The sequence below is a fragment of the Gadus macrocephalus genome, chromosome 17, assembly GCF_031168955.1.
Source record: "Gadus macrocephalus chromosome 17, ASM3116895v1".
Lineage (NCBI taxonomy): Eukaryota > Metazoa > Chordata > Actinopteri > Gadiformes > Gadidae > Gadus > Gadus macrocephalus.
In genome coordinates, this window is record NC_082398.1 from 126,503 (window position 1) to 142,044 (window position 15,542).

The 15,542-nt window shown below is 45.3% G+C and overlaps 1 protein-coding gene across 14 annotated transcripts in view; it reads left to right on the plus strand.

Moving 5' to 3' along the window:
- Positions 1-15,542, plus strand: part of ank2b (ankyrin 2b, neuronal) — a 141,862-nt gene that overhangs the window by 119,183 nt on the left and 7,137 nt on the right. For 13 of the 14 annotated variants that reach the window (XR_009522614.1, XM_060035477.1, XM_060035485.1 and 10 more), the window contains 6 exons: positions 51-128; positions 777-908; positions 986-1,132; positions 4,620-4,821; positions 4,977-5,037; positions 14,576-14,668. Coding sequence is in view for 13 of the 14 variants with exons in the window: in XM_060035477.1 (XP_059891460.1) it covers positions 51-128; positions 777-908; positions 986-1,132; positions 4,620-4,821; positions 4,977-5,037; positions 14,576-14,668 (713 nt within the window). In the remaining variant the exon portion in view is untranslated. The remainder of the gene's footprint in view (positions 1-50; positions 129-776; positions 909-985; positions 1,133-4,619; positions 4,822-4,976; positions 5,038-14,575; positions 14,669-15,542) is intronic. The other variant, XM_060035476.1, reaches the window with a different exon arrangement.

The following is a 15,542-nucleotide window of genomic DNA, read 5'->3' on the forward strand; positions in this document are numbered from 1 at the left end:
TAACGCTACATGATGTGATTTTCCTCATGCCTATCTGGTGGTATTTGCAGTAGATCCACAGGATGAAGCCGAGAGGAGGGAGCAGAGGTTGGCAATCATAGCCGACCACCTTGGCTTCAGCTGGACAGGTGAGCGTCGACACTCAGATCAATGACCAGAAACTAGTTCTGGGAGCCCTATAATCTCCCAATTATAGTCCAAAACAAAACAGTGTGTGAAACAGCAAGCCCAACGATTAAGTAATGTATCAAAGTAAGTAGGTTATTCCTAATGTTTTAATATTAATATTTTAAGATTTAAAATGGTTATATGTTCACTGTGGGCTTTGACTAGTTTCAAACCTGAAATTAATCTTTTCTACAGCAGCACCATTTACACAAAAAATCGGAACTTGGAAGTTTCTCAAGAATAAAAAGCATCTGAATAAATATGAATCATAAAAGAGATTAATACACGCCCATCCGCTAGTCAATCCATCCAGGAAATCTTTCACTACAAATGAAGAAAATAATAAAGCTATATCTGTAGCAAGTCAGGAGTGGTTTCGAATGGGAAAACTTAAATACTCAAGGTCTAAGTAATTCACTGATTATATCTCTTATGTCAATAGTTACATTTTAAAAGCGTGATAGTTATTCGATTATCTAATTTCCATTTTGGTATATTAGAAATATTTGTAAGGAACAGTTCAGGGCACAGAGAAACAAAGCCTTTAAAAAATATTATGGGAAGTTCTCAATTATATCAGAAATCATATGAAACGTGTTTTCACATAGAGCTGGCCCGAGAACTGGACTTCAGTGAGGAACGAATCAACCAGATAAGGGTTGGGAACCCCAACTCTCTGCAGGACCAGAGCCATGCCTTGCTCCACCTCTGGACGAAGAGGGAGGGAACACACGCCACAGGTTCTCATTGCAACCTGTCGGTCAAACTAGCTACTAAATAAACCATCCAAAAGCTGCTAACTTTAGTTTCTTCACAGATACCGCGCTGCTGAGAAGACTGACCAAGATCAACCGAATGGACATAGTGCACATCATAGAGACCAAGATCAACAAGTCCAACCAGGAGGACACAACGTCACACACCTATGCAGAGATCGAGCGAACGATAGAGGACCGCAGTGAAGGTGCTTCCCTGGGATGACTCCATGTTTCCATTGGGAGGTGTTTCTATAGGTGGTGTTTCCATTGGGAGGTGTTTCCATGGGTGGTGTTTCCATAGGTGGTGTTTCCATTGGGAGGTGTTTCCATAGGGTGGTGTTTCAATAGGGAGGTGTTTCAATAGGGAGGTGTTTCCATTGGGAGGTGTTTCTAGAGGTGGTGTTTCAATAGGGAGGTGTTTCCATTGGGAGGTGTTTCAATAGGGAGGTGTTTCCATTGGGAGGTGTTTCTAGAGGTGGTGTTTCCATTGGGTGGTGTTTCCATTGGGAGGTGTTTCTAGAGATGGTGTTTCCATTGGGTGGTGTTTCCATTGGGAGGTGTTTCTAGAGGTGGTGTTTCCATTGGGAGGTGTTTCCATAGGGTGGTGTTTCAATAGGGAGGTGTTTCCATTGGGAGGTTTTACCATAGGTGGTGTTTCCATTGGGAGGTGTTTCCATTGGGAGGTGTTTCCATTAGGAGGTGTTTCTAGAGGTGGTGTTTCCATTGGAAGGTGTTTCCATTGGGTGGTGTTTCCATTGGGAGGTGTTTCTAGAGGTGGTGTTTCCATAGGGAGGTGTTTCTATAGGTGGTGTTTCCATTGGGAGGTGTTTCTATAGGTGGTGTTTCCATTGGGAGGTGTTTCCATTGGGAGGTGTTTCCATTAGGAGGTGTTTCTAGAGGTGGTGTTTCCATTGGAAGGTGTTTCCATTGGGTGGTGTTTCCATTGGGAGGTGTTTCCATTGGGAGGTGTTTCTAGAGGTGGTGTTTCCATAGGTGGTGTTTCTATAGGTGGTGTTTCCATTGGAAGGTGTTTCCATTGGGAGGTGTTTCTAGAGGTGGTGTTTCCATTGGGAGGTGTTTCCATTGGGAGGTGTTTCTAGAGGTGGTGTTTCCATTGGGAGGTGTTTCTAGAGGTGGTGTTTCAATAGGGAGGTGTTTCCATTGGGAGGTGTTTCTAGAGGTGGTGTTTCCATAGGTGGTGTTTCCATTGGGTGGTGTTTCCATTGGGAGGTGTTTCTATAGGTGGTGTTTCCATTGGGAGGTGTTTCTAGAGGTGGTGTTTCCATTGGGAGGTGTTTCCATAGGGAGGTGTTTCTATAGGTGGTGTTTCCATTGGGAGGTGTTTCCATAGGTGGTGTTTCCATTGGGAGGTGTTTCCATTGGGAGGTGTTTCTAGAGGTGGTGTTTCTATAGGTGGTGTTTCCATTGGGAGGTGTTTCCATTGGGAGGTGTTTCTAGAGGTGGTGTTTCCATTGGGTGGTGTTTCCATTGGGAGGTGTTTCTAGAGGTGGTGTTTCCATTGGGAGGTGTTTCCATTGGGAGGTGTTTCTAGAGGTGGTGTTTCTATAGGTGGTGTTTCCATTGGGAGGTGTTTCAATAGGGAGGTGTTTCCATAGGGAGGTGTTTCTAGAGGTGGTGTTTCCATTGGGAGGTGTTTCTAGAGGTGGTGTTTCCATTGGGAGGTGTTTCTAGAGGTGGTGTTTCCATTGGGAGGTGTTTCCATTGGGAGGTGTTTCCATAGGTGGTGTTTCCATTGGGAGGTGTTTCCATTGGGAGGTGTTTCTATAGGTGGTGTTTCCATTGGGAGGTGTTTCCATAGGTGGTGTTTCCATTGGGTGGTGTTTCCATTGGGTGGTGTTTCTAGAGGTGGTGTTTCCATTGGGAGGTGTTTCTATAGGTGGCGTTTCCATTGGGAGGTGTTTCCATGGGTGGTGTTTCCATTGGGTGGTGTTTCTAGAGGTGGTGTTTCCATTGGGAGGTGTTTCTATAGGTGGTGTTTCCATTGGGAGGTGTTTCCATGGGTGGTGTTTCCATTGGTGGTGTTTCCATTGGGAGGTGTTTCTATAGGGTGGTGTTTCTATAGGGTAGTGTTTTTCCATAGGTGGTGTTTCTATAGGTGGTGTTTCCATTGGAAGGTGTTTCCATTGGGAGGTGTTTCTATAGGTGGTGTTTCCATTGGGAGGTGTTTCTAGAGGTGGTGTTTCCATTGGAAGGTGTTTCCATTGGGAGGTGTTTCTAGAGGTGGTGTTTCCATTGGAAGGTGTTTCCATTGGGAGGTGTTTCTAGAGGTGGTGTTTCCATTGGGAGGTGTTTCTAGAGGTGGTGTATCCATTGGGAGGTGTTTCCATTAGGAGGTGTTTCTATAGGTGGTGTTTCCATTGGGAGGTGTTTCCATAGGGTGGTGTTTCAATAGGGAGGTGTTTCAATAGGGAGGTGTTTCCATTGGGAGGTGTTTCTAGAGGTGGTGTTTCCATTGGGAGGTGTTTCCATGGGTGGTGTTTCCATTGGTGGTGTTTCCATTGGGAGGTGTTTCTATAGGGTAGTGTTTTTCCATAGGTGGTGTTTCTATAGGTGGTGTTTCCATTGGGAGGTGTTTCCATAGGTGGTGTTTCCATAGGGAGGTGTTTCAATAGGGAGGTGTTTCAATAGGGAGGTGTTTCCATAGGTGGTGTTTCCATTGGAAGGTGTTTCCATAGGGTGGTGTTTCCATTGGAAGGTGTTTCCATAGGGTGGTGTTTCCATTGGGAGGTGTTTCCATTGGGAGGTGTTTCTATTGGAAGGTGTTTCCATCGGGTGGTGTTTCCATTGGGAGGTGTTTCCATTGGGAGGTGTTTCTATAGGGTGGTGTTTCCATTGGGAGGTGTTTCCATTGGGAGGTGTTTCCATTGGGAGGTGTTTCTATAGGGTAGTGTTTTTCCATAGGTGGTGTTTCTATAGGTGGTGTTTCCATTGGAAGGTGTTTCCATTGGGAGGTGTTTCTAGAGGTGGTGTTTCCATTGGGAGGTGTTTCTAGAGGTGGTGTTTCCATTGGGTGGTGTTTCCATTGGGAGGTGTTTCTAGAGGTGGTGTTTCCATTGGGAGGTGTTTCCATTGGGAGGTGTTTCTAGAGGTGGTGTTTCCATTGGAAGGTGTTTCCATTGGGAGGTGTTTCTATAGGTGGTGTTTCCATTGGAAGGTGTTTCCATTGGGAGGTGTTTCTAGAGGTGGTGTTTCCATTGGGAGGTGTTTCTAGAGGTGGTGTTTCCATTGGAAGGTGTTTCCATTGGGAGGTGTTTCTAGAGGTGGTGTTTCCATTGGGAGGTGTTTCTAGAGGTGGTGTTTCCATTGGAAGGTGTTTCCATTGGGAGGTGTTTCTAGAGGTGGTGTTTCCATTGGGAGGTGTTTCTAGAGGTGGTGTTTCCATTGGAAGGTGTTTCCATTGGGAGGTGTTTCTAGAGGTGGTGTTTCCATTGGGAGGTGTTTCTAGAGGTGGTGTTTCCATTGGAAGGTGTTTCCATTGGGAGGTGTTTCTAGAGGTGGTGTTTCCATTGGAAGGTGTTTCCATTGGGAGGTGTTTCTAGAGGTGGTGTTTCCATTGGAAGGTGTTTCCATTGGGAGGTGTTTCTAGAGGTGGTATTTCCATTGGGAGGTGTTTCTATATGTGGTGTTTCCATTGGGATTCTCCATGAAGCTCTGCTGCTCTTGTGGTCCCAGGGTTCTCTGCTCTTCACGAGGACATCGATAGTCCCAGGGCATGCAGGCGCAGAGAGGCCTCTCCCCGCGTGGCTGGACGGACGGTGCCTGTGGTGTCAGCAGAGGAACTGTCTGCCAGCTCGTCCTCACTTGGTGATCGTACTGGTCGCTTGGAGACGGATACGTCGACAACAACACTACAGAACGAGACGGAAAAAACACAGTAAATATAAATAATATAAAATGATTAATTAAATTAAAGCTATGCATATCATCCTTAGACAACTGCATGCATGACTTCAAACATATTTTTACTTTGCACAATGCAATCTGTCAGGAGTTGTTCCATCCAATAATTGCATGTCATTTTTTTCACAGCTCTTTACAAAGAGGATATGAGGAGGGAGCAGGCACAGTACACTTGTGCACTTTCAAACAAGTAAGTCCTCTGTTCACATTGAACCAAACTGCCACCTACCAACTCCAGTCTCATGAGATAAACCCTTTATGCAAAGACATGACTGAAGACGCTGAGGGAGAGCAATGGAGCTTGGAGTGTCTTCAGACACCCCGACGGTGGTTGTCACCGGTCACTTGCCAACAGTTGGACACAAGTTCTCGTACGGGCGTTTGTGAGAGTCTACCAATTTCCATGACTGATTTCGGAGAGAGCTTGACTGAGTCTGAGCAAGCAGAACCAGACTTTGGTGAACTGGCGATGGAGCTCAGGGAATCAAGGGAAGATTGCACAGAACATGCACCTGGTTCAGTTTCTGTAAGCCCTTTACCTCCAGCAAGATCCTTAGAAAGAGAATCCAGTCCTGAACCTCAACCCCTTCCTTGTCTTCCTGTAGTGGTAGAATGTCTGGATCATCAGATGACCACCATAGAGGTTTGTTCTGAGCAGCATATAGATGAAGGATACCAGAGACTTTATAAAGTCATTTATGGATATCATGATAATTTGAAGCCTGCCAAGCCTGATGAAATCCACAATGAGACAATTCAAAGTGGTTTGTGTGCACAGGGTACTTCCATACCCTTTCAAACTAAAGGTGATGAACAGAATTTAAATTCAGTCACACCCGCCCCCAGTCATTCCAGCATTACATCACGTCCTGATTCTGCCAATCAAGTTGTGATAGATAGTTTGGAAACAAATGATACAGAACTTGTTACACATGGGACTTCCAGTACTTTTGCTTTGATATCACATGACTCAAATGTTGATGCCTTGAAAGAAACGTTTTTTCCCCATGACCAGACTTCAGGACATGACTACACTATTGATATTACATTAGCACCGAGGCTAGATGAGGATGCAATGCTGCCACACAGGGATGCAGCCTGTAGGGCACCGACACCGGAATCTAAAGGATTTGCATGTATAACCCTATCACCAGAATTAACTGGAAACCCGTACTCTACTCTGGAGTTTCTGGAGCCATCTGAAAGAAGTCGGATTGTCTCACTAGACTCGCCTCCACATATGGACCTTCCATGCTCTCTGTGTACAACAATAACCCGATCAGAAAGCAGATCCTCATCACCTGACTCATGGTCATTAAATCATGAGATTAAACTTCTTGCACCAGATTCCCCCCTTACCCGGTTTAGACCACTCTCCCCCCTCCCACCCCTGGTGGATCAGTGGGATGGGAGAGACGTGTGGACCGTTCCCCAAGGGCCATCCTTTATACGGAGCACACAGGCGTCTGGGCTGAGAGCAGCAGAAACAGGAGAAAGGCCTTTGACCCCAATGGTCTCCAACCGGATGCCGTTTGGAAGACCTGTATCACCAAGAAGTGAGATGAGTGGTGGGGGTTCCATCTCACCACAGACACTTTCTTTCGACATTGAGGACAGAGCTTCATCCCTAGACTCTTTCGTCTCAGAAACCTTGTCTATGCCCCGGTCCTCTGAGGTTAGATTAGATGACAGATCCTCTTCCCTTGAGTCTTTCGCCTCTCTAACTGCCGACTCACTGCTTTCCCCAGACCCACCCCCGCAACAGTTTGGACTCCTCGAGTTGTCCACTGCTGTGTTTGGATCTAGATCATCGTCTGAGTCATTGTCGTTCGACATGGAGCCTGAATGTCCGCCAATCCTTTCTGATGTCAGGCCATCGTCCCTAAATGAACACAATCCTCTGTCCTGTGAAGGTGTACCTTTAGAAAATGAGATGCTGGAGTCCACATCAAATAAGTATGGACCTGGATCATCTGAATTGCTTACTGTTGGAGAGAACAAACCACTATCCAAAATAAAGCAACTATTAGTTGATGACGACTGGGTTTGGTTATCAGTGTGTAAAGCAGGGCAACCGCCTGTCTCTCCGACGTGCGGCTCTATGTCAGTTTCAGTGGCAAGAGAAGTGAAACTGTTGCCTTCAGAAGCAGCATTGTGTTGTCCTCAACTTTCAGACACCCCACTCCATGTCCCACAAAACGACCCACTGGAGCCAACCACATCCCCAACAGAACACATAAGGCCTTTATGTTCAACAGGGGATGATAGTATGTCACCACATTCCCCGCTTCAGTTAGAAATGGAGACATCTTTAAATGCATGGAGAGCCCCCCAATCGCCCTCATCTAAATGGGTTACCTCAGGCACACAATCTGCTCTGGCTGGAATTCTGAGATCTTCTTTTGTGGACCAGTCCACTGAGGTATCTTTCCTAGTTGAACCCAATACAGCACCTACAGAAGAAACTGAGCCTCATCAGGATCAATATTTGGGTGTGTCTCAGACTGAAAAGGATAAAAAGAGTTCCAGCTCCTGCCCAGACCATTCTGAAATCCAGCTATTATCACCTGGTGCCAATTTCCCAGAAGTTCAGGTAAAAGCTTCCATGTCCACAGCACATCAAGCACAAACAGAGGTAGAATGGTCTAGGTATGACCTCTTGTATGATAGTGAGTTGTGGAAGTTGATTTCTCAAGTCCATGATCCCCAGTATGTAGGAGATACATGGAATAAGATAGCTATATTCAAATGTGCCTCAACTTTTCCAGATGATGCTGTGGCACAATCCAGAGCAATACAAGATAAACGGGCCTCATTAGGCGAAAAATCTGAAGCTTGCGCCTTTTTACCCGAAGACCGACCCGAACTGAGTCCCCTTTTACCTTGCCCAGTTCAGCTATTGGCACACATGAGATGGCCCAGTCCTGAGTCTGTTTCCCCAGCAAACAGACAAAGGCCACTGTCACCAGATTCACCAATTGATCGATATGGGCAATCAGACTTCAATGCATTGGTGAAAGACTACCAATCATCACCAAGAGCTGGAGATTCACCTGCATGTTTAGACCAAGAAGATGACCATATTAGGACTCCAGCAATGCCATGTGGAAAGAGGACATCGGAGGCAACAGCAGCACTTAGTGAGTTGATAGCACTCCCACCTGATTCCTTCACACCACAGTTTGGACAAACACAGTCTAATGATTTAATGTCTATCAATGCATGTGGGTCATCATCTCTTCAATTGGTGCCCTCAGACACTGAACAAATCCCACTGGATGCTGACCCAGGAAGCTTTGAAGAAAGACCAGAGTCCCCTGAAGCTTTATCATTTGTTAGACATGAGGTATCAACAGACAATTCATTAACTATTCATTCAACATTTCAACTAGTCTTAGCTGAACTTAACATCAGGCCAAATCCATGTGACCTGGCCCCACCAGAAGTGGTGTCTGACCTTCTGCCTGCTTCTGAAGAACATGTAGCTTTATCCCAAACAGAAATTAAACTGCCTGTCTACAAACTTCTATATAATACAGATATTTGGAAGTTAATCTCTAAAATCCACGATCCCCAGTATGCAGGGGGAACCTTTCTTAGTAAAACAGGACTGTTTGAATATGTAGGAACTAGGACAGAGTATGAACAGGTACGAGCAGGTATGGAAGAATTAGATGAAGTTTGTGAAGCTGGTTTGTTATTAGAGGATAAAAGTAGAGCTTTGGAAAGATCCCTTTTACCTCATTCTGATGCAGAACATATTTCCCCACATTACACACTAGAACAGTCTGAATATTTGGACAATCAGCATACATTGTCACCCATCCTCAAATCCTCAGGACATGTGGATGCCCCTAACCCTAACCCCCCTCAGTACGGACCAAACTCGCCTGAGTTTTGGACTTCAGAAAATAAATGCAATACTCTTGGACAAAACTCATCCATACTTTGTATTTTACCCAAATCCATTGGTTCTTCATTAGAGTCAGTGCCTTCAAGTGTAGACTGTAGGAGTGAATGTTTGGTTTTATCAAGGCCTGGAGAGAGAGAGAGTCTCCTAATGAATGCTCCTACATATAAAGCCACTCAGGTCCCAGTGTACCGACTGGTATATGATGCAGAAATTTGGAAGCTGATCTCTCAAATTCGTGACCCCCAGTATATTGGAGAAATGTTCATGGGCAAAACAGGACAGTTTAAAAATGCTGCATCTTCATCAGGTGAATCATTGACCACTAATGCAGTGGAGGAGGATCTCTGTAAAGTACCTAGTGTTCATGGCAGACCAGTCTCCGCTGGATCAATAATATTGGAAGTTAGTGAGAGGCCTCTTTCAGCAGAATCCATATCTGAGTATCGCACAATGTCACCTGAGACAGAAAATCTCAGATCATCATCTCCTGAATCAATAGTGTCACTCGAGAAGGCCTTATCAAAGGACTCTCCTGTACCCCAATATACTCCCCACATGGAATCAGCAGTATACAGGCTAGGCAGCGCACCATCCTCACCTGTATCTACCGCGTCAGATTTTGAACTGGAGGTTTTTGACACTCCTTTATTTTTGGTCAGAGAAAGATCCCTCTCATGGGATTCATTAGGATCTGAAGTTGAAAATAGGGCGTTGACACCTGATTCGCCAATCCCTGATTTTGGACAGACAATACTTCAGCAAATAGCCTCTATTGCAGAGAGTAGATCACCCTCGCCTGTGTCTGTTGGTTCAGATATGAATAATGAGGTTGAACCCTTTCCATCATTGCTGTATGAAGTTAGACCACTGTCACCCGAGTCACGGAATTCTGTAGACCTCTGCCCAGATTCACTTATCCCTGATTTTGCAACAAACGTATTTAAACCCGTTTTATCACTTGCCACCTCCAGATCAATGTCCTCTGAATCAGTTGCATCAGAGGCTGAGTATGGTCCCATGGTGTATTCAGCTTTGCACAGTGAAAATAGACCAGACTCCCCTGATTCCTATGTTTCAGTAGCTGACGTGCGGTCTCTCTCACCCGATTCTTGTTCAGAGTATATCCCTTTCTCCCATGAAGAAATCTTGCTTATGTCCCCAGACAGGTCATCTACTCCAGAAGGAACATGTTCCCTGAATGAACTTACAGCTCTCTCCCCTGACTCTCCTATTCCGGATTTTAGCCAGGTGCTACAAGAGTTTACAATGCCTCACGTGTACAGGTCTTCTTCCCCTCAGTCATTGTCATCAGATTGGGATGTGGAACCTGAACCACTTTTACTGTTTTCTTTTGAAGACAGGGGTTCATCTCCAGCATCAGATGAATCAATCAATAATTTTAGACGACTATCACCAGATTCTCCAGTGCCTGACTTTAGACAACATTTGCCAGAATCATACTCAGATATAAGTTGTCCCAGGTGTTTATCGACAGAGTCGATGGCTTCTGATGTGGAATATGTATCCTTGATTGGACCAATGCATGAGTTTGAGAAGAGACCAGATTCTCCTGAGTCAGTATTTTCAGTTAATGATTGTGGACATTTATGTCCGGACTCTCCAATTCCACAGTATACACAGTATAGCACTTCTACAGCTGGAGTACGGTATGTATTAACGTCCGCTGAACCGATAGATCCTGAAAACGATCTGGAGACTGATATCTGTCTACAATGGCTCTTTGAGGAGCGACCAGATTCCCCTGATTCAGGTGCAGCGGGATATCTGTCCCCAGATTCTCCCATTCCTGAGTTCAGGCAGATGTTGATGGACTTAATTTCTCATGTAGAATACAGCTGCTATTCACCCCAGTCATTGTCTTCAGATTGGGACATAGAACCTGATTTGCAATCAACTTTGTTATTAGATGAAGACAGACCTCCGTCCTATGATTCAGATGCAGCATTTAGATACCGACTGTCACCTGATTCACCATTACCTCAGTTTCAAGCAATCATTTCTGGATATTTTCCGTCAATTGTTGGACACAGATCGACGTCTCCAGAATGCGTAGGTTCAGATTCAGAATGTGGTTCACTACAATGGCATGAAGACAGACCTTCATCACCTGTTTCAGTCATCTCTGGAGATGAATGCAGACTATTATCACCATATGCAATAAGATCGTTTGAAATCGTTGAAGCATACAGAGAGCTTCGATCCATCTCTCCTGAATACATTGAGTCAGATGTTGAATTGAATGTAGGTGAATGTTTAATGCATGGGACATGGGAAGAAAACAGACCAAATTCCCCTAAATCTGTAGTTATGGCGTGTCAATTGTCACCTCCATCATTCACCTGCTCATTACCGGGAAACATTAAATCACCATCTGAAGAATCTGATGAATACCATGATAAACAAATGAGTTTGGATCCACTAAGTAACGCTGACAGACTAAAAGATAAACCAACAACCCCAAACGTTGCAGAAGCAGCAGCTTGTACAACAAAAATGGGCTCTGAATCATTAAAGGAACAAACTCTTCTAAATGCTCAGTACAAACTTGTTTATAAGGCTGAATTATGGAATTTGATTTCTCCAGTACATGACCCTCAGTACAGGGGGGATACTTTTCATAGCCAGACAGGGTGTATGGAATACATTGGCAGCTCAATGAAGGGGGGACAGAATGAAAAAGTCAAAGGAAAAAGTATTCCACATTCTCCAGGCAAGGCCTCTTCAAGAGTTCCTATAAAAAACCTGGCCAAGTCAGAGTATAACTTGATTTGCGGTAATCAATCACAAGCGTTTCAATATGCATTTGGAACTGCTGCCTCTGCGGCACTTGATGAAACTGGTGTTATGTCATCAACTGAGGCAGACGGCTGGGATCCTCCCCATATCAATGAGTGGATACCAGAGTTGATCATCGTGATGCCGGATGAAAAATCTGTATCAGTGTCAACTGGATCAGTCAATAGATTAAGACCCCTCTCCACTTGTCCCACCTTACCTGACTTCAAAAACGAAATACCAGAATATGGAACGCACCTTCAATCAAAGAGCTCCTCACAGGAGACTCCTGTAGCATCTGCCAATGATGCTGTCCCTGTGGGTTTAGAACGTCAGTTGGCTGAACCTGAGCACAGACCCGTGTCAGTGGGGCGGGACGTGAACATGGTTTATGAGAGAGCCTCCTCTCCAGAGTCCCTGCCCGAGTTCAACGAGAACCGCTCACTGCCTCCCGACTCACCCATCCCTGAGTTTCCAGGGTACCTTCCAGACTACATCCCGACGTGGGCAATGCACGGGTCCTCCTCCGCTGGCAGCTGGGATTCAGAGGGGGAGGTGGTAGTCACATCGTCAAGAATCACTGAGGTCCAACGACGGCCTTCATCCCCAGAATCCATTTCATCGGTCCACAAGTTTGCACCACTACTGCCCGACTCACCAGTACCTGAGTTCATGAGAATACTGTCTTCCTACTTTCAGGAAATGCCCCCTAGTTATAGATCATGTTCATCAATATCCCCGGTGTCTTACTCCTCAGACAATGAGTATGTTGCGCTGCCTATCCAGTGTTGGATTGGAGACACCCCAAGGCCCCTCACTCCTCAATCAGTGAATTCAGAAGAAGAAATACAGTTTAATTGTGTGGGAGCCGACAAGATAGTCTCTGAGGCACAACTTCTGAGTCATGTGACATGTGTTGCACAACCTGACCGGCATCCGTTCGAAACGTCCGAAATGCAAACAATAATAACCGAGGCAGAATTAGACCTGAGGCCTGGCCAAAATGATTGTCCTAAGTTGACTAGATCTGAATCGGAATCCTTTGCCTGTGAGGAATGGATAAAATATGATTCAGAACAGCCAGAGACTGTTCAAAGCAATATTCATGAGCAACACATGGGTGATATCCATGAAGAGGCGTTGGACCAGCCCCAACCATTCAGGGACCAGAACCCCATGGGGGAGGAGGTCCAGGGCCCGGGCCACGGTGACCATAAAGACATGCCTCAAGGCTCAGACATGGTAAGGTGGGGGGCATGATATGTGTGGAGAATGTCAAGCCTGTTGTCTTCGAGGAACATACTAACCCACAACTTGGGTGGACACACTAACATGTGATATGCATAAGATGGTTAGCATGCAAAGACTTAATGAGCATTCAACATTTAGAAATTGTATAATACAAAATATATATTTTGAAATTGCATGATAAAGAACCATAATTATACTGAGGTACAACATAATCAAAAATAAATGTCCATGGATTGAAAAGCACCCTCTTTGTCGCATTGCAGTGGTACTAAACATCTGTGGGGACGCTGATTGAAGGGTAAATGTTGAAGATATTCTGACGTTCACTTTCAGACCTGGCCTCAAAGATCAGAGGAAGCAATAATAGTTGCACAAGAAACGGAGGCCAGTAAACCGTCCAGACCGTTGAAGACAGTGGAGCTGAATAAGTTTGAAGTCCGATTTAATGAGCAGATTTCCTGTAATGCCAAGCCAGAGATTGTATCCGCTCTTCAGCGCCCTGACTGGACCAGCTCCACAACGCACAGAGCTGGGACTCCTGTACTCAAATCTCCTGGCTCACATCCGGTATCAAATCAGGAGTTATCCCCCACAGAAGTACAGGCCAGTGAAACAAAGACCACCATCCAGGAAGAAGGAGAAGATTTAGGGTTCTCCCCAGGTTTCAATAAAGTCCTCTCTGATTTTGAAACCACCATATCTGCATTTGAATTAGAAAAAAAGCTTCCCAGAAAAGCCGCAGAATCTCTGGATTCTGACACAGAATACTTTGACTGTGAGCAAACCTTATCTGACTTCTCTGAAGCCGAAGAAGTGTTTCCAGCAGGTGGGTTCGCCTTTCGCATCTCTGAGCCGCCCTCTCCGATGCCGGGCAGCAGCCAGGGTCTGGGCTTGGTGACGGCGAGCCCTGAGTGCCGCCGGCACCCCTTCCTACGGGTGCAGGATTACAAGCGCTTCTCGTCCGGTAGTGAAAGTCTTGGCGACTTTGCGTATGATTCAGACTGCTCGAAAGAGTGTCGATCTGAAGATGACTTCCCGTTGTGTGAGGAGCTTCCCTCCCGGGATCAGGCAGGGAATGTGGACGATAAGGAGGACTTCCTGGCAAGGGTAAGAAGTCACGCATGAACAGAAAGCTGAGAGCGTGTCTTGCCTGCGTGAACCAATTGTATTGCCTCTACATTTTCAAGAGCTTCAGGATTGGCTACCTTAACGTTAAGAACTAAATGATGGGGTGCTTTGTCGGCATGTGTGCATAGACTCATAGTTCCCAGAACATAAATCATGGAATAACCAGTGACTGAAGTAGATCATGGTGTGCAGTGTTTGCAGTGTTCACGTTTGCAGTGTTGTACAGCCTGATGTAAAGAAACAGATTCTATCATATTTTAGTGATACTTTGTTCTTTATCTTCCTGCATCATGGTCTGCATTTCTTTATTCGACCATTCATTTTGCATGCCGTTTTTGGTTGGAAAAAAACCATCAATGTTTCTTCTCTTCCATTTCAAATTGTCATCACCCAATCACCTCATTTCTCTTCACCTTCAAACTACTCCAATGTGGATAAGTTCATACACTCGTATGACACTCAAAGGAGTTCACATACATATTCATCAAACCCCAACTTGTAGTTGTGGTGAAATGACTTTGGGTAGGACCCCAATATACAGATGTACCTTCCGGGTCCAGAGAGCAGAAGGGGCATTGTGTGGCTGTGTGTTGGGCGGTGTTAAGCATGCTGACCAGGTTGGCTGTGTGGTGTCTCCTAGGAGATATCAGAGGAGTTAGGGCCGCTGTCCTCCGACAGCTCAGAAGAAGAGGTTCTGACCACCAGGGTGGTGCGCCGCAGAGTCATTATCCAGGTAAGGGTTAGGGTTAGGGCTAGTCATTATCCAGGTAAGGGTGAGGGTTAGTCATTATCCAGGTAAAGAACAGCAGCTAGCCTGCGCATGGAGGGCTGCTTATTACGCCCATAGGTCACAGTTTGCCGGGGTGTTCAGAATTCCATGCTTTCCTATTCTTCAAGGGAGATGAAGCAACCCAAGGTGTCCTTTTATTGGGATTTGGCCCTGCCAAATGTGACCCAATTTCAACGCTTATTGCAGATCGCGAACTTTGAAGTTATATAGTTCTGATGCTGCTGGTATCATAATGAAGGAATGAGGAGTAACACGGTTATAATGCTGGTAACACAATGAAGGACTGAGGAGTAACGCGATTATAATGCTGGTAACACAATGAAGGACTGAGGAGTAACACGGTTATAATGCTGGTAACACAATGAAGGACTGAGGAGTGACACGTTATAATGCTGGTAACACAATGAAGGACTGAGGAGTAACACGGTTATAATGCTGGTAACACAATGAAGGACTGAGGAGTAACACGGTTATAATGCTGGTAACACAATGAAGGACTGAGGAGTGACACGTTATAATGCTGGTAACACAATGAAGGACTGAGGAGTGACACGTTATAATGCTGGTACACAATGAAGGACTGAGGAGTGACACGGTTATAATGCTGGTACACAATGAAGGACTGAGGAGTGACACGTTATAATGCTGGTAACACAATGAAGGACTGAGGAGTGACACGTTATAATGCTGGTAACACAATGAAGGACTGAGGAGTGACACGTTATAATGCTGGTAACACAATGAAGGACTGAGGAGTGACACGTTATAATGCTGGTAACACAATGAAGGACTGAGGAGTGACACGTTATAATGCTGG